Here is a 20,501-nt window from a genome sequence, read left to right on the forward strand (position 1 = left end):
TTGCTGTGAGATAAAAAAAAGATATGCTTGAAATATATTGTTAATTGCACAAATGTAATAAATGATGCAGAATCTTTTACAGCTTAAAAAAGCAAGGCTTAAAGAAAGCACAAGACCTTGATATGTGCAAGGTAAACCCTTCAGCTTTAGGACAAAGAAAAAAATAAGATAAATACTTCACAGGGATATAGGGATGATAAAAATAATACCGGCCTTATCGTGTACTTTGAAATACCAATAGACAATATTTTAGCTACCCAAGGGAAGTAGCAATAGCTCCTTTGGAAAATGAAAGTGCTCTCCTCCTCCTGCTTTTGTTCCACAGTCAAACCCTCACTTTCCCGGGGGATTTCATACCCGGAGGCAGTTAGCAGAGTTAGTACCACCAATAAATTGTTCAATAAACACTTACTGCATAATGAAAAGTTAAAGCAAATAACTTGGGTACTGCCACTTTAACAACAAGGACCAGTTTATTTATTTTTTTTGTGCCTTTGCTTTCTCACTTTGTGCTTTTTAGATTTACTTTTAGTGAAATGAATCTGATCTAGATTATGATCTGAACATGGCAGTCACTGAGGCAGTGTGTGTGTGCACGACTGCGTGCATTTGCACGTGTAAAGAATAACCAGTCTGGTTTAACTCTACTTGGAACAGATGGAAATACCTCTCTTTGTTGCACCTCCTCTTTGTTCCCTCTACTCCAGTCACAAAGCCTATGTCTATTATGTTTTTTAATCTGCCTGTGTTCAGCTGTGCCAAGCAGTGTCAGGGGACAGCGCCTCTCCAAGTTTTATAAGTTGGTCTCGGTAGGTACGGGTAGAGGAGACTGCACATTAGATCATGAATCTTAAAATCAACCTCCCTTCTCCATTTCTCATTCTCGTTACAATGTTTGGTCCTGTGTGGATAAGGCTTACTGTTAACCTTGGAAACAACTGATGGAGTTCAACATCCTCCTTTGTTTCTTCCTGCGAAACAGGACTACAATGTCCTCCTACACATTATTCATAGCTTTTCCTCCAAATCCGACAACTACAACCTCTTTCCTTTAATATTCCTAAATATTACACTTTCATAAATCAGTAATTAAATATAGAAAAGTTCCTTAAAAGAACATTTTGATTTGATCTTATGTTAAGAATTTGTATTTTATGTAGTGCTGTCAGCGTTAATCTCGTTAAAATGACGTTAACGGCATAATGGCTTTAAAGCGGCAAATCTCCGTTAGCGAGTTAGCGCGGAACGCCCCGTACGTGGGGCTGCACGGCGTCGACGCATTAGCACGGTTAGCTCGTTAACGCGTTAGCACCGTGCAGCCCCACGCAATCTGCGCTAACTTGCTAACTGAGATTTGCAATGTTGATTCGGTTATGGGGTTAATGTCGTTTTAACGAAATTAACGCTGACAGCACTAATTTTATGTGATGTAGGTGTTTTAAAATCCTCACCTGTGGACACAGGCTGTCGATCTGGGTGGCGGCCATTCGTACCAACTTCACGCCCTCTTCATTGTTGGAGATGGAGCATGCCAAGTTGGCCACCTGAATAAAACAAACACAAAAAAGAGACCTAGCTGTTTTAATCTTGAAACTGTTAGCATTGAGGAAAACAAAAAGAAAAAATGTTGTGCCTCTATCAAGCGGTCATGCTCCAAAAAGGATATCTTCATCTTTTTCAAGACTTTTGCTGCAGCAAATATTTCTGCATGCTGGCCATAAATTCCTGTCTAAACCAGTTTCAATTTAAGTTTGAGGGCCACAAGTGGCAAAACATTTTATTGTGTAGTTGAAGGTAGAATTCAACAGTCTGAATTAAAGCAACCAAGTTCCAAAATTATACTCCAGTACAGGCCAGTACAGTCTATTCTTTGTGTACAAAACTCCCTGCCTGTGTATTCTCTCCACAGCACAGCAAGGCATCAGTGAGAAACGAGGGGGGATTTTGTATTAAAAATACTGTAACTGTGATAAAATCCCACTTGATTGGTGTAATTGTGACTCACACTTGGTGTGTTGTAAAGTTAGAAAGCAATTTTGAACAACAAGAGGACAGAAGATTTTATTCTCTATTATCTGCAAATGAAAAGTAAGGGTTTGTGTTTCATTGTCCATATGAACATGAGTGTTTACCTATCATTTAATATGCAAATCTGGGTTATCTTTGTATCATTATTTGTCCAACTGAAACATTTGTGTTTGTACTGTACATTCATTTCTTAGGTATGCCTGTTAAGCTGCTTGTTAATACCAATCTCTAATAAGTCCTGTCCCAGGAGCTCAATGTGTTTAGTCATTTCGACACGGTGAAGACAACCTGCAGGCTGGACCTACTGAAGTTCAAACCGAGCATCTGAATTGGGAAGAAAGGTGATTTAGTTGACTTTGAACATGGCATGGTTGTTACTGCCAGACAGGCTTGTCTGAGTATTTCAGAAACTGCTGAGATCCTCTGCTGGGATTTTCCCGCACGACCATCTCTAGGGTTTACAGAAAATGATCCAAAAAAGAGAAAATATCCAGTGAGCGGCAGTTTGGAGGATGGCCAGACTGTTTTGAGCTCATAGGAAGCCACCGGTGACTCAAATAACCCAAGGTATTCAAAAAAGCATTGCTCAATGCACCACAGGTCAAACCTTGAAGCAGATGGGCTACAGCTGCTGAAAACCACACCGAGTGCCATTCCTGTAAGCAAAGACGAGGACACTGAGACTTTAGTTTCCACAGGCTCATAGAAGATTGGAAAAATGTTGACTGGACTGACAAGTCTCGATTTCTGCTGCAGCATTTGGATGACAGGGTCAGAATTTGGTGTAAACAATATGAGTGCATGGATATGTCCTCCTATGTATCAATGGTTCAAGGCTACTGGAGGAGTAATGGTCTGAGTGATATTTTCTGGGAACACCTTGTGCCTCTTAGTACCAAATAAGCATCATTTAAATGCCACAGCCTACTAGAGTATTGTTGCTGACCATGTCCATCCCTTTATGACCGCTGTGTACCCACTCTCCCGATGGCTGCTTCTAGCAGGATAAATGTGCCCTGTCACAAATATCAAATCATTTCAAACTGGTTTCCTGAATGTGACAATGAGTCCACTGCACTTAAATGGCAGTCACCAGATCTCAATGCAACAGAGCATCTTCTGGGATGTGGTGGAACAGGAGATTCTCATGTATGAACACCCGTAACATCTGCAGCAGATGTGTGACGCTATCACATCAATATGGACCAAAATGTCTGAGGACCTTGTTGAATCTCTGCCATGAAAAATTAAGACACATCTGAAGGCAAAAAGTGGCAAAAGGCAGGCACAACAGAGTAGCATTACCCGTCTTATTTTTAACTGCAGTAATTAGCTGGTATCAGATCAGATTACAGGGCTTTCATTTTCATTTTTCATTAGACAGGCGGTGCACATAGATTTGTAAATGAGCAGCAGGTGACATAAAGCAGATGTTTTTGTGTCTGGACATTTTCTTATGGAAAATAATGGCACAGACGTCTAAAGTATTGCAGTAACATAACTATTTAGGGCATGCACATCAGGTAGGTCTGTGAGAGAGTAGAGTACTGCTGCACCGGCTGAACGTAGATAATAATATTAATTCAGATCCGAACGGCCAAGCTTATCAAATATGTATATGCAATTAGGATTTCAGGTATAAAGCATGACTGGCATGCCTAAATAATCACGGGGCCTGGTGGTGGTGGAGAGAGGTGTTTTATTATATAATTATGTTGCCAGATGGTTTTTATGTATGACACACCCTTAGGTTGATTTATGTCTTTCTTTATATCAAGGCACAGTTTCTTGATCACATGCTTTCAGCTCGAATCCTTTATGGGAGACACACAGAGTCGCTTATCCAAGTTAACTTTTAAAGACTTTGTTGTTAAAAAGCTTCACTTTAAAAACTAAATTAGAAAATCCCATGCCTCTCTAGTTTTTAAACTAATTATAAGAGCTTGACAACATTTCAAGATTTTATATTTTAGTGTCTGCGTGCAGTATTCCTATAAAATATCTGAAACCACCACAGCAATTTTTTGTCTTTATGGCTATGAGGAACAGGGGCACAGTTTGTGCTAGTCCCATGTGAAGTCATCCACAATATCACTGTCTCTCACTGTTAATTTTCATAACTTTAAACTGTTTAAAACCCAACACCATCTCTAAACAAATCACATTTCGGCATGAGCCCAGGCTTTGAAACTGAGCTAAACAGACACATGCCGGTTGGCAGTAAAAGGTGCCAGTCTGCATTAGCACTTCTAGTACTCACACGTCACTGTTTGAGGCAAATTGAGGTAAATCAAATTTGTGTTAGAGGACTCTTGCTTAGAGCTCTGTCTCTTTACTCATGACAGCAATGAGCACATTGATGGATTATAGGCCTTTATGCGAATCAGTGTGTGTATGTGTTTAAAGCGGTGTGTGTGTGTCAGAGAGGGGGGGGGGGGGGGGTGAGTGAGAGCCTTCACTTCACATAAACGTGAAAGACGGTTTGCATATTTGAGAGCTACACAAATCACAAATTAAGTTACCTGAGTTACAGCTCTAGCTAAATTTGCATAACCTTTCTATATTTCTTATAATATTATAATATTTTTGAAAAATCTTTTTCTGTTTGCAAAGCACCTTTGAAATGTACAAGCTTATAAAAATACTTCAACTGATGTTAAAACGCCCTTAAGAGTTTCATTTTACTGCAGTGGACTAAAGCTATTCCCAGTTCCTAACTGAAAAATAAACACTTGCTATTGTGTTGGCAATTAAAATAATTTCTCTCATTAAACACATTAATATGAAAAATGAAATTGGAGTAAATGGACCTATTCCTCTCTGTCACAGGATATTTTTAGCTGTACAGTCGTACTTCTTAGTGCTTAACTTGTTTATCCAGTTAACTTAAAAATACATGGGAATGGGAATTTGTAAAACAGAATGCAAGGACTTTAATACTTGATTAAAACTATATTTTACTGAAGTAGCGTAAACTGATCATGCTGCTGTGACACTTGCAGAATGTGGTTTAGCATTATCACTGGTACCTATTTTGCATTATTACTTAATTCCAGAATTTTATTGGTTGACAGCATTGCAGGCTCAGTCTCGGGCGATCAGCTCATCATTGCAACTTCTTGCGATCAGTCGCCAAACTCAATAACTCAGCAATGCAGAAAAGGTTTTACTTAATTTCGTACATATATGTTTGATTTATCTTTGGATGGAGTTCTAACTGGTATTTGTGGATGCAGGGAACGCTGCGTTTGCTGACAATTGTTTTCAAAAGTGTTCTTGAGGCCATGCTGTGATTTCCACTACAAAATTGTGTCTGTTTTTAATGCAGTGCTGTCTGCGGGCCCAAAGATCACAGCTATTCAGCACTGGTTATCTCCTCCAAACAGGCATTTTCTCTTTTAATGACATAATATTTTTGCAGATGATTCCTAAATTCTTTACAATTTTGCATCAGAAAACGAATTTTCTTAAGTACTTAAAATATTTACCCACACTTTCATCCACAGAGTGGTGAACCTCTCCCCACCTGCACTTCTGAAAGACTCAGCCTCTCTGGTATCCTCTTTTCATACTCATGTTACTAATTAACACAATTTGTTGTGAAATGTTCCACCTGTCTGTTTCCTTTTGTGGCAATTAACAATTTCTTGTCTTTTATTGCCACTCTTCTAAATTCAAAATGAACAACAAATTCCAAATGGGGATTAAACTTATAAAGTTAAGATATGGCAGTGTATTTTACACAGCCTTTCTGGAAACAGCAACATTTTTGCTGGCAAAGTGTTGACATGTCATTTGCTTTGTCTCTGCTAAGTAACAAGTTCTCAAGATATAAAACCACAGTGCAGCACCTTTCCCATTCAGAGCTTTTTGCAATTATAGTATAAATGCAGCACCTAACCAGCAGAAAGCAAGACTCTGCTCTCTGTCTTTATTTGCTTACATAGTTTCTTATCTCTTCTTCTACCCAGCTTTCTGAGTGCAGCGTTGGCCCTGTGTGTGGCAAAGGGGCAGAGGGCTTTCTAGAGGCTGGAAACATGCCTAACAAGCCCACTCCCACTCCCTCTTACCTAACACAGAGAGCCAGGTCAGGGCCAAAGCTACAAAATCCAGCCAAAACTGCTAATTGCAATTATCTAGGGAAGCACTTCTTCTTTGAGGATTTTTTTCCCTATCAAGGAGGGAAAAATCAAGACAGAAGGTTTGAGACTACACCATGCAAGCCTAATGCTGATACGGTCAAGGATGTTGGAACAGAATAGGCAATTCAAAGAGGCTCGTGTGGGAGTGCACATGCCTGTGTGTGTGTGTGTGCATGTGTGTGTGTAGGAGAGAGAAAGGGAGAAATAGAGAGGGAGAGATCCCCGCTGAATGCCCATTCTTCATTTTAGCCTCGAACAAAGAACTATCGATTTTGTCCTTTTGCCCTGCCCTGGATAATCACTTCAATTCTAATTTGATGAAGGTTTCCATGGCACTTGGAGAGATGGGCATTCTCATGTATGCTATCTAAATCACCTAAATGGAGCTCAGTAACTGGAAATAGCTCTGATAGTGTTAATTTTTTTTCAAGTTTTTTTAAACATGAGCTTGTGGCGGTGGACTTCAAATCTATCGCCACAAAGTGATGAGGGTAATACAATAAATAACATCTCAGCAGTCTCTCTTTATTACCGCACTGACTGCATACAGTGCACATAATCAGTCAGTCTTTGAGTAATCTCATGAATATCCTCTGTTGTACCTCTTTATATAATGTACCTTTGAATCAATAACTTTTTTTATTCCCCTTTAAAACAAAATCTTTACAATTTCTTGGTAGAGTAGATAGAAGGAGAAAAGTTAAAGAGCCCCAAAGCAGTTACACTACACAAATAACACTTATAGTTACTTCTACTCTCAAGAACAACTAGCTGAGCTGCCAAGGCAAAACAGCTTTGCCTTGAGTCAAAGCAGGAAGGCAGCTTATACAGTGTCTTTCAGTCACTGTATATGATGTAAGAAATACTTTTTTTTCTGTTACAGTCAACTATCTAGCTGTTAACTAGTTGCAGGGATGGTATTATTTTTTTTAAAGTGGGGGTCTATTAGTTCTGTTACATCCCTTTCACAAAACCACTGCCTTTTACTGCCTCTTTGATACTTATGCAGACACATAAACACCGACATACACTCATACACAGTAAATAAATCAGTCTGTCAACATAGATGGAATAGAACATGCAACAGGGGAATACAAACTGCAGTGTGAAACAATTACAGGCCAGCTCTCACAGGAGCAATTCTATTTGCTATAGTCAGGAGCTGCCAACTCCCAATAGTAAAGATTTTACATACTGTGTATGGACCAGAGGTGACATAAACGGGTTAAGGTGCATGACCCTAGATAACACAAGCTGTCAAAGTTGCGTGAGGTTCAAGTCTACGGGGGACATAAAGCAGCAGGAGTTTACGACCTGCTGTGAATGACTACAAACCACGCCTTTGAAAATCAATCCCTATTAAAGAGTGAAGTGCATATTGCCTCCGGAAGAATGCCCACCGGGCTCGCAGCAACATCAAAACGAAAGCCAGAACTTGTGGAATATTAAACAAGAAAAGTGTGAAATAACAAGAACAAAAGGAATAGATTTTTTTTTCCAGCAAGTTCGGCATCATAATGACTTTGATGTCTATTTAATGCTTGGATCTCGTTCCAATGGAGCTGTTTCTCGATTGGCGGACATCTCCTGCAAAAGTAATTAGTTCCTAATAAGGAAGCAAAAAAAAATAACAATACATACTTAATATTTAAAACGTATATTTAAAAAAAAAAAAAAACAGCAAAAGACTGGCAATGACATTTGCTAGTCTGTATGAAGAGAATGCAGCATCATCTTTGCAGGACTTTGATTACAGGCCGCTGTTAAATTTCTACCTCTGTTACCTTATTTCCCCAACTCCCCATTCACCCTCGACTGAAAGAAAAAGTGGACCTAAATTGCGAGTGACTCTAATGCACTTAGGAGTTCTCTATACACTTCCTAACTCAGAATGGAAATGAGTCTAAGTCAGTGTTTACCAGGACGGTTCCACTAATATGTGGCTGACTGGGATACAGTCTGCTCCACAGTCTCTCTACGCACCCTTTATTCAACATACCAATGTAGCCAGCCGGCAAAGATGCAGACACACACGACAGCACATGAGCGCATGAGTATCTCTTGTTAAATTTTTTGTTATAGAAGTTCTCCTTAACTGTAGGCTTCACTCACTCGAGAGCCATCGGGAATGACCCTAGGCTTAAGGATGGGAGATTTATACTGAGCATGCAAGATTACAATGCTGATAAATCACATGAAAACAATATAAAGAAATATAAAGATGCCTTTCTGTAACGCAAACATTACAATCAAATGATCGATATAAAAAGTAAAAAACTAGATACATTTTATATTAAAATAAAATTAATTTCTTTTTAAAAAATGGTCTAATTTCTATGTATTGCTGCAAGAACTGCCCCTAGTTGGCTCATGTTCTGTGCTCCTAAACTGTAACTAACCAAGGTTAAGGCATCCAAAATGACGCCTTGATAGGAACATAGAAGTTCAGTGACCTTGTTCTGTGCGGTCAATGAATCCTTAACAAATCTGCTACTAGGTCAGCTCTAGCAATTGTACACATCTCCTTTGAGCCAACCTTTACAACATGAACACGTGTATGCGAGTCAGACTGAAGCGGAGACGTACACTGGGGCTACAGCGGAAGTCACGAGGCTTGTAGTACACTGATTATACTAATATACTATGACTTTCTTTGACTGAAAAAAAGGCTTCCACATTAATTACCCTGTAATGTGTTTAATGCGGCTCCGCGGTGTGTTAAGTGATTAAGCTCGTCTTTTGACAGCACTAATTTTAATTGAGTCCTGCAGTGTTCAGTTTCCGTCCTCTTTGCATTTATCGAGACGAGCATTTGGAGTAAAAGACCTTGCATTAATGTTTTGGTATTCCCATTTCATGGTCAACACCGCCTGCAGTGTGTATAGATCAAGTACTCATAAGGGTTTTATAAGAAAAACAAACATTTAAAAATTCTCTTTAATCTTACCTCAGGCCTGTTCTTTACAATGCTAAGAAACCACAAGTTTGCTGAAACAAAATTCTTTAATAGGAAGGTTCAAAAACCTCAATACTTCCCGAAAATAAGGCAAAAATAAAACCATCCAATAAAGTATGGCTTTTAACAATTTTATGAAAAGCTCATATGTTCTCCCAGTGTGTCGTTCACGTTTCAGCTCTAAATCTCAAAGGCTTTGTTAGTCTCTGTGGAGTAAACGGAACAAATAAATGTTAATGTATCTCTTAATCTTTTTTTTTTTTTTTTAAGTGGATTTGTATGGTGTGCCATCTAAAAGTCTTAGATCTAATGATAAAATATATATATATATATATATATATATATATATATATATATATATATATATATATAACGTCTAAAACCAGATGACATTTGTGTTGAATAATCATTCAGTCTTCTTTGTGAATAAGCTCCCAGCCGCACTGAAGCAATACCAGCTCTCACTGCGACTTTCATATAGTCAGACTTGCAAACCGTATTTATATTTTTATCTTTTATAAAATGTGGCTAAATGTTAGAAATCCTATTTATCATGGATTTTTTAAGCATTTCTGTGATTCTGAAATGTTTTTAGAACTCTCAGAAGTCTGTGTTTAACATAAATCAAAGTTTTTGTTGACTTAACGTTAGAAGTTGAGTATGAAAATGCCCCAATATGCAACTCCCAAGTGCCTGATTTTGACCTGAACTTATGAAGAAGCAAAATCAAATGTTAGTTATAATCTATATCCTTGAATCCTCCAGGAAACAGAGTAGCCTTCAGAATCACATCACAGTCTCCTTGACAACCGTGACTGAGCTTGCATGAAAGGCTGACAGTGTGATTTACAGTGGTCGTTTCTCCGGAGCCACAGCCGGGGCTTGTGTATTCCTGCTAATGCTATGGCTCGCTTCTCGATAAATATGATAATTTGCTGCAGGCTCCTGGGGATGTGAACCAGCACTGCTAGCAGGGTGAGGTTAGAACTGACATGAGACAACAGCAGGGGTGGATGACAACACAGTAAGCACAGACACACGCACATGGCTATGTGTGTACACACTCAGACTAGTGGAAAACAGAAAACAGGCATCTGATGCAACACACAAGAAGATGCTAACAGTCTGTTTGAAGCACTCTGTACGCTGCTTGTTTGATCCTTTATAAAATGCCAAGGACGACTGGCTTCCTCAGTGACCAAATACAGAGGCTTCAAAACATGATTTATTTACATGGAAATTGTAATGCCTAAATGAAGAAGGCCATAAGACGAGAGAATGGGCACCCAGAGATAAATATCCACAATATAAAATTTTATTGAGCTCAACAAGGGACACAGAGAGGTAATTGAAAGCAATATAAACAAATCAAATCATGTGTCTGCACATGCTGTAGATGAGTGCCTTACTGTATAGCTTCAGTCCTGGATATTGGATTATCTTGTTCACATTACTGTGAGTGACACAGCATTAAAGAAGGAAGGGAGAGGAGAACAAATGGCTGGCTCACTTTGCCCTCGGCAGGGGGCAACTACTCACACTTCTTGCTGGCAAAGGTGTCTTGCTGATTTCCTGTGCTTAAGTCAGGGGGAGTAAAGGCTGGGTAGACCGATAGCTCTCGATTTTGCTTTGAGCATCCAGTGATGGGTTTTTGGGTGGTCGGTGCCACCTATATAGTCAAAAAGCTTGTGTCTCCCAGGTAGTACAGTAGTTTGTTCATCTTACAAAATCTTCTGCCTTTTGCTCCAGCTGGTACTGTAGCCACAGGGGTCAGACTGCCTCTCTCACACAGGTCCTCTCCATCCGTCTCCCCTCCCGCCCAAAAAATACACAGCCAGGGCTGTTTCAACTGAACTATTGATTTCTCTTTGCTTTCCCTCTCTCTCCCACCCACCCTTTCTGGGAGTGCTGGCCAAGCAGTTGGGTTTGGCACCAAAAACATAATTATGAAAATGGACCTCTGGGTTGTTTTAATCTGTCTGTACATTCCACAGTCCCTCTGCAACAGAAGCCTGATAGTTGATAGTTTCTGTGACACAGCTATGACAAAATTCCTTGATGTAGACAGTAACTGCTGCTCTTTCCACAACCTGCAAGTGAGTGACATCTCCAAATTCAGGCTCATTCTCTAGACATTGACGTAGCATGCCTGCTGACTACAGTAGCTGCAGTCTGTAAATGGTTTTCTTGCCCAAAACATCAGTGTCATGAGTCATCGGTTTCAGTATCAGGATCAGATTTGGTTACTAGATTAAACATCATAGATGTTGTCATTTTTATTACCTGAAACTTTAGTTAAAGCCCATGTTTGTGATATTTGAGAAGTTTGTGTGTAATCTACATAACCTTGGTCAAAGGCCTTTAATAGATCAGAGAATAGCATCCTATTTCATACAGAACTAGATTATCAGTTGATCCAATGGATCTATAACAACATATTCCAATCTCAGACAGCAAGACCTTGACATTTCTCCATATCACACCCCTCTGCCTTCTCACATCTATCTAAGGCACAAGAAAAACATGATTAGTCCTGTTGGATAATAGATGCACGCAGAGGGAAAGGTCAGCGGTTGTCAGTCCTTAATGCCTCAACCTTTAAACTGGGGGATGGGCAAAGAGAGATGAAATACAAAAAACATGAGCAGTGAGGACATGACTTGATGACAATAATTACTCATTCTATATCATGTGCATGTAAAGCATGGCAGGGAAATGTAAATATCACAGCGCATGGGGCAGAAAAAACTATAAAAATATATAATAATATTAATTGCTCCTATTCCATATATATATATATATATATATATATATATATATATATATATATATATATATATATATATACACACAGACAGACGGGGAGAAAAAAAGAGATGCATCAGTCAGACTTGATTTGAGCTACAGTATGTGGTGTGTTAGGCAGTCTAAATGTGCCAGTGGAAATGTCACACTTATTCCTGTGCTTTTAAATTTATGCTTGTGTAATTTTCTCTCAGGTGAGAACAAAGAAGTGTGAAGATGTGAAAGGCCATGATGGCACTGGCTGTAAAGGGAATTAAGAGCACAATTAAATAGTCTACATAAAGATGGCCATTAGTCTTCCTTAACCTTTCAGGGTTTTAATAAATAACACATAGTGTAGAATGCAGTGTGCACTGAGGCTGGTGATATTTGAATAGTTTTATAAATAGTTTCTATTTCACAGTACACTGTATTTTTTTTTAGCAGTGATAAAGACCTGTCATGACGACAGAGGGTAAATCAGAAACTGATAAAAAACAACCTCTGGGAGTTTTCTTTTTCTAGAAGCCATTTTGTCTTCGGGTAATTTCCTGGCCCTTAAATATTCTGGTCACATTTTCGGGGGGGGGAAAAATATCACAATGTCAACATTCATTTTTCATTTTATTCCCTAATGAAAAGAAGTTTTTGGAAAGAGGAGTGTTAGAGGAACTGCATATCTATGTCTGATTTACGTTTAATGTCTTAGCAGTTTTAAATTTTAAACTGTGATATCAGCAAATATTCGAAGAGAGGATGTTCACCAAAATAATAAATGAATCTCAGGTCTGAGGACCAGTGGCCAGACAAAGTCAAATATGCAATCAGCACAACCCACTGATGCAATGACTTTATCTAATTACTTAATTAAGGAGCAAGCATAACTTTTGCCCTGGATTGCCAATTAATGTGAACCCTGCAACCAAATGTGTTACAGGTACTTTTCTTACATAGCAATGGCAAACTATAAATTGTAAGTCCAATTCGTTTAGGATTGGTTTAATTAAGCTGTGGGACTTGAACACCGCTGCACCTATTGCTCCTTGGAGAGTAGCGTCTAGACATTAGCACAGTAAATATTGCTCGCCCACTATTCTTTCAACCTTGAAAATGCTATTTCATATAAAGAACTCATTATAGCATGCTGCTGTCATCAACTACCTTTCAGAAATTGGTGCCTTATGATCAGCCGGGGTCCATCCAGTAACATTGCACTGCATTTTTTAGCCAGTGTATAACAAACAGCAGTAAGAGAGAGTCACCTAAAAGGGCATAATCTCACTGTTGCCGCGTCACAATGTGATTGGACATTTGAATTAAAAATCATGCGTCCGTTTGGCTTTGCAGAAGAGCCACAGTAGAAACTTTACTACAAGGGAATAGTATTAACATGTGAACTAGTAATGTTGTTTTTTGTTTTTAAAGTTTTATATTCCTGTGAAATTATATTTTATTTCTGGTTTAATTGTGAAGCAATGTGTTATAAATTTATGTCACATGTAATGTGTTTGCCACTCACGTTTTGTATATTTGTCATACTTACATGTTACAGAACAATGTTTTCTACTAGACAAAGATAACCTGAGTATATACACGGAGTTTGTAAATGACGATTTCAGGAAATCAGATCCAAATCTACCTGTTAATATGCGAAAAATCAAACTAAATTAATTCTAGATAAAAGTGGACCAGAATTCCTCCACAGTGACGTAAAAAACACATTGTGAGTTACTGTCACTGCCTGAGCGGTTTTTGGAGTTAAGGTGGCACAAAGTGTTATTAAGTTTAGGGGCCAGGTACATTAGGATAAACTTTTTCCCTTAAAAAATGAAATAATTATTTAAAAACTGTCTTTCGAATTTATTTGGGTTATCTTTGTTCATTATTAAAAGTTATTTGATGAGCCGATGTCTTCACTTACTTGACTTTTTCTCTCACAGCTCAGATCAAGCTCAGATGACCCTTCTGGCTATGACTCAATTGTCAAAGCACTACTGGTCAATTCAATATATTGACACCATATTAAAGAAGCGACCGATAGACAGACAGATAGAAACGCTGTTTACCCCTGATAAGATGAATAATTAATTTCCATCAATTTTTGCTTCTTATTTCCTTTGTGAGAAAACGAAGAGACAAGAATAGCATTAAGCAGCATTATCTTTGAATGCGCCTTAATTGCTGTTGGTCTCAGTGGGATGCAGCTTGTTTCAATTTTAACACCACAGCTCTCTTTAGAGTTCTTCGTCTGCCAGTCCAATCACTACAATATTTAGAATGACGTCTACAGCACCCCACAGAGACAAGATGAACATGCAAGAGTCTAACTAAGGGGGACTAAGGAACTTTTGATAAACAATCATCATTCCAATAAAAGAACAAAAAAAACTGGAATTTGTTCAGTTTTCTCGCTGACTGCAAGGGGGAATAAAGACAAAATTCAACAACAAAAACTAACCCAAATAGCGAGTGTGTCTTAACTTCAGCTTTGTATGGTATTTTCAAATACTTAGAAAAGTATTAACATTTTAAAATATTATGAAGAAAATTGCAGTAACTTGATTTATTTAAATGCCAAAAATGCAACTGAGCGCTATGAATGATGACGGTAAGATGATGACTCAGTGCTGTCCAAACCCTCACGTGCTTGCCACAGAATAACCTTACTCCCTGTTTTACAGTGTAAAGGATAAGAAAACATGTAAACAGTCATTTCAGTTATAGCAATATATTCATGCTAAACTATAATTGACGATGCTAGTCCGTAACCCTACAGCCTACAAATTGCTGTCAAATTGTTCACATTTCAAATGCAGTCACTTAAGAAATTATGAGCAATATCCTGTCCTGGTTTTCTATCATTAAACAATCAGACATAGGATCATCCCACATAACTATGGTTGAATGATTTTAGGAAAACAAGTAAATAGTCCAGTAAGTTTTAGATGTGCATCTACAACTCGAGGTAGAAGAAAAAAGAAGCCATAGCAACAACTCAAATTTAAGATCTTCAGATGTAGCATCTGCTCAATTATTCATCCTGGATACAAGTACATTTATAGCTGAAAACCTTTGCCACCTAGATGTCACACTCGTCTCCAGGTAATTGGCTGAAAATGGTAAAGCAAAGAAGTTCTGAATTATTTGCCATAGTAACAGTTTTCTTCTTTCTCCTCTCAGCTAACACTGTTGTGCAACTTTAGTCTCCTCAGGTTTCCACTTTATTGCTTTTCCTCTTGCCAGAATTAATTCAATAGAACAAAATCCTAATTCCACACTGCATGAAGTGTGTTGATATAAATTTACATGCTACGGGCAAAGCTGTAAAGTTGCTCTTTTAGAGAATTTGGGCAGAGCCTCATTAAAGACAACAGTAATTACAGACAGCTTAATGTGTAATTAGGTGTTAATGACTGTACAAAAGACATGATGTAATTACAGTAAAATGGATTTGTCACTTTGTTTTGTCTGTTTATTTTAAACATATTAATATAAAATGTAAAGTATAATTAAACAAAGTGAAGGGATGTTCTGCTAGAACGAAATATTTATCTTACTTTTGTTTTTTTCTAAAATTTCTAAGCACTTTCAGAGAAAGTAAAACATAGATTAAAAATGTATATTTCTTTTAATGTCCGCTGAAGCCCACTCTGAGAATACTAGAAGCCCATTAGGATCACAAGAAGCCATACCAAAAACATCACTGTAGATATATGAGATCAGCAGGAGGCGTGAGCAGAAGGGGGACAGTGCTAACTGCCATCATCATCCTCTGTTTGAGGCACATACTCCCCTTCACTTTCTCCTCACCCTACCCCACCAAAAGTAAAACTCCCCTCTGGAGAGAGAAGGGATGGCTCCTTCTGCTCCATTAATCTAATGACAATGCCCCGTGACTAAGACCAGCTTAGCAGGCATTGCTCATCCCCATTGGCTCCTCTTTCACTTAGCATGCCATCTATGCATGAATGCAACGGGGGCAATGACAGCAAAAGAGGAGGAGAAAGAAAATAAAGAGAGACAGAGTAGAGACAAACAGTGGCCAGATTATATTGCACTGGTGTCCATGGTTACCAAGGGATGTCACATAGCAGCACTGATAAAGGGTTTGATGAACTGTAGAAACTGGAAAACTGTCAAAACAAAGTTAAGAGAAGTCCGGTTATTTATTTCCCTAAATCACATCTATAATTATCAATGTAGTGGAATTATACATGGCCTCATGAGAAGTAGAAAACATTCCTGTCAACTAATAATTCTGTAATGGATTTAAGGATGGATGAATGAAAAGATAAATAAATAGCTCCCAAAAACTGACAGGATTTCTGGAGTCTGCAGGGCCATTGTTCACCTCGTCAGTCATGAAGCCATGCAGGCTACCCAGATGTCACGAGCACTGTCATTAGTCGGCTTGCACTGCTCGACAGCATTTAATGGGTCAAAATCTTGTCTTTTCTCAGTGATGCTAAACAAAACAGCTTTTTGTCATATTGCAATGACAATGATTCCGATTCAAACCACTTCTTTGTTGCTACTGTAACAACTCAGTAAATTCATGCAGTGTATTTGAGAGTATTTACATAATTACAACTTTTCTGACAGCATGAATGCGCAAAACTGCGATCTAATGTGCCGCAGTGAACAGTCAACGGGTGCAGTCTACACAGAGCGACGAGTCACTAGCTAGTCACACTGCACCTACAGCATAGCTGTAGCACTGCCTCAACTGTAATTTATGCTTTAGAATACGTTGATGCACTTTTAGTTCAGTTCTGTGTAGAAGGTAGTAGAAACATCCCCTTCCATCTGACACCTCTGGGAACGTCAGCGCTCTGTGGTGTATGTTTTGCTTGCTGATGTCCTCAAGGAGCACAGACTGTGTCTATGTTAGTCTAGCGTCTCATAGGAGAGATGTCCGCTTCAGCCAAACCTCTGGGGAAATAGCAACCAGAAGTTGGCTGTCAAATAGCAGAGCTGTTGGCCCAGAATAGCACAGGGTCAGTGTAGAAAAATAGGCCTCCCACACAACAAGAGCAGACAAGGCTTCTTAACTACATGTGTGACACTCTAGTAAAGTTAAATGCCAAACATTCTAACTCACATTAAGAGTTAATGGAACAGAGCAAACCCCGTGTTGCTCACTTGGTATTGGCTCACATTATGAGGCATTAACATATAATGGAAATTATAATTATCTGAAAGAAATAGCTAGAAAAAATGGTCAAAACCAGCGTTCTTGAAAAAAGAATGGCTGAAAAGCTGACATAACACTAGATTTTGTTTATGATGAGAATAAATAAAATAATCTGATTTAAATTTTTTAATTAAAAGACTGCAACTGTTTATTCATGAACGCACAGGTCTTTAAAGGTTCCACGTTAGATACACAAAGAAAGGAAACCCTTTCTGTATTTATCTAAAGCCATCCCCCAGTTAAATGGCATTCAATCAAATATTTTGACTCAAAGTCAATCGATGAAGCCGTGTTTCAAGTATAAAGCTGATTATACAGTGAAATCTCACGTTAAGTGCTTTAGCCATAAGAGCGCGGCTCCTATTTCCATGTTGTTTGGGGGTAAAAATGTTCTCACCTCAGTGACTCAGGCATGATTGAGTGTTCTTCTGCTTTATTACCAAGAAGAATGTTTGTTGCCATGGTGATAGAGAAAGCAGGAGCTAATACAGTATTTCATTACTGACTGAACAAAGAGAAAAATGAAACATAATTTGCCATTCTGAAAGGCAGGCAGGCAAGGATTAAAAGTTTTTACATTGCTGTGTCATTTGCCTGTTATTGCAGGTACAGTAATTATGTGCTGCAAAAACCATTACAATCTGTCACAGTTTTCTTGCAATTGTTTACTTAGTACATGTCAGCAATTTTCGGAAATGATGAGTAGATTGTGTGCTGGGGCTATAAATTGTAATATACATTCATGTCACTTGTATCCAATTAAAATGCTAGAGGGCACTGTGTCAAGAGTTTAACAAAGCTAGATTGGTAGAACACATGCAATGTTTGATAGAGATATATCTGGTCTGAAACCTTTTTTTGGCATTACTAAAAATCTTACATTGCAATGAAGAACTGAAAATTCTTATAAAAAAAATCCCCTCTCGCCCCTGTGGGTGGTCTATCCTTCAAGCTCGGGTCCTGTACCAGAGGCCTGGGAGCTTCAGGGTCCTACACAGTATCTTAGCTGTTCCTAGGACTGTGCTCTTCTGGACAGAGATCTCCGATTTTTTCCTGGGATCTGCTGGAGCCACTCGCCTAGCTTGGGAGTCTCTGCATCTAGCGCTCCGATTACCACCGGGACCACTGTTACCTTCAGCCTCCAAATTTTCTCTGAGGTCTTGGTACTTGTGTTCCTTCTTCCTGATATTGCTGTCATTCGGTATCGCTACATCTATCACTACGGCTGTCTTCCTCTGCTTGTCCACCACCATTTTGTCCGTCTGTATCTGGAAGTCCCACAGGATCTTAGCTAGGTCATTCTCCACCACCCTTGGGGGAATCTGCCATTTTGTCCTCGGGACTTCCAGGCCATACTCGGCACAGATGTTTGTATGCTAGTCACTAGTAGTAGTATATAGATAGTATGCTGGTCACTTGGTTATGGCGTTCTATGTATGCCCTGCCTGTTAGCATCTGCACCCTGCTGTTATGTGCTGGATTGTCTCAGGGGCATCTTTACACAGCCTGCACCTGGGGTCTTGCCTGGTGTGATGGACCCCAGCCTCTATGTATCTTGGGCTTCCTCGGGTTTCTGCTGCCTGAGGTATTCACTAAGCACATGGTCAGTAGTGGCCATCTTCCTGATGTACTCGTGGATGTTTGTTGTTTGTTGTGTCATCCTGGACAGTGGCTCTGGCAATCAGTAGTCCTTGCCCTCCCTCCTTTTGTTTAGCATACAGTCTCAGGGTGGTGGAATAGGAGTGAAACCCTCCATGCATGGTCAGGAGGTTCCTGGTCTTGATGTCAGTAGCTTCCATCTCATCCTTTGACCAGCTTATTATCCCAGAAGGGTGCCTGATCATGGGCATGGGTTATGTGTTGACAGCCAAGATCTTGTTCTTACCATTCAGCTGACTCCTCAGGACTTGTGTTAGGACTTGTGCCCAGTCCAAATGACATTTCATTGCTGTAGATCCTAATGGTGTGGATCAGTGAATTGATGTCACATGGCATGCATATATATATAAATATATACATGTATATATATCTATATCTATATGTCTATATATATATGAATATATCTATATATTCAAGGATTCAAGGAGCTTTATTTGTCATTCGCATCGCATGTTAACATGAGGTGGAACGAAATTGAGTACACACGATCCAGAGTGAAAAGAAACAAAATAATGAAGAAACCAAAATTGTTTCTTAAAATTATAATAAATAGTCGTTTTTTGTTGTTGTTTTGTTTTTTGTTTTTTTAACAAACAGAAATGACAAGTAAGAGAAGGGTCCCTGGGGCATTGTGCATCCCTGGTTTTGTAGTCAGTGATGCACTTGATACCCCTCCACATACTGCGTGGGTCCTGGGAAGAACTCTTCCGTGCGTATGTGGCTTTGGCTCTTTTTACACCTGCAGTCAGTTCTCTCCTAGCCCTCCTGAGTCTCTGTGCATCACCAGACCTGAAGGCGGCGTCTCTGGCTTTCAGGAGGGCACGGACTCCTGCATTCAGCCAAGGTTTCTGGTTTGGATAGCACATCACGGATTTGGTGGTGGTAACATCCTCCGCACACTTACTAATGTAGCCGAGGACAGCAGATGTATACTCCTCCAAATCCAGCTTGTCCTTATACACCGCAGCATTCCTGAAGACCTGCCTGTCTGTGCATTCAAAGCAGTCCTGTAGTACAGAGTCTCCGTCATTGGGCCACACAGTGATGGTTTTCTGTGTGGGTTTGGAGCGTCGTAGTGGGGGATGGTAGGCAGGGACCAGCATAATGCAGATGTGGTCGGAAAGGCCGAGGTGGGGGCGGGGTACTGCTCTGTATGCAGCTCGCATATTGGTGTAAACATGGTCCAGTGTGTTATCTCCCCGTGTCGGTATGGTGACATGCTGGTAAAACCTTGGCAAGATGTCTGTCATGTTTACATGGTTAAAATCCCCAGCCACTACGTAAAAAGCTTTCGGGTGCTTGTTCTGAAGTGAGCTGATGTTGTTGTGTAGCTCCTTCAGTGCGTTGTTAGCGTGCGGTGCTATGTAGGTTGCTATGACAAACATGACCAAAACCCGAGGAGGTGAATAGAATGGGCGACATTTCACAGTCATGAGTTCCACATCCTCGGAACAGGCTGTTTATCACCACACAGTTCGTGCACCAACCTTTCTTTATCACTTAGACCCCCGGAGAGCAGTCATTTTGGTTTTCTACCTTAGACCCCTGCGGAGTCATCATTTTGCGTTTCTACCTTTAAAAGCCGGAGAGCAGTCAGTCAAATGCTGGAGTCATTCATATGTATATTAGGTCGTTACCTAGGAATTCTGGAGGGAGGGGAGTGGGGGTGAGTGATTGAGGGGGTGGGGGAGTGGAGTGTTGCATGATGTCTTGGAAGCGGTTTCGTGCCATAGTTCCA

At 39.5% G+C, this 20,501-nt stretch overlaps 1 protein-coding gene across 1 annotated transcript in view; it reads right to left on the reverse strand.

Moving 5' to 3' along the window:
• The window catches only part of ctnna2 (catenin (cadherin-associated protein), alpha 2), a 333,673-nt gene that overhangs the window by 36,327 nt on the left and 276,845 nt on the right, over positions 1 to 20,501 (reverse strand). The window contains exon 10 of the mRNA XM_086295702.1: positions 1,452 to 1,544. Coding sequence (XP_086151828.1) covers positions 1,452 to 1,544 — 93 coding nt within the window. The remainder of the gene's footprint in view (positions 1 to 1,451; positions 1,545 to 20,501) is intronic.

This window comes from Aulonocara sp. 'chitande type north' Nkhata Bay, linkage group LG6 (assembly GCF_057382095.1).
Source record: "Aulonocara sp. 'chitande type north' Nkhata Bay isolate Kocher_YH1m ecotype deep benthic linkage group LG6, A_spYH_male_GT1.1, whole genome shotgun sequence".
Taxonomy (NCBI): domain Eukaryota; kingdom Metazoa; phylum Chordata; class Actinopteri; order Cichliformes; family Cichlidae; genus Aulonocara; species Aulonocara sp. 'chitande type north' Nkhata Bay.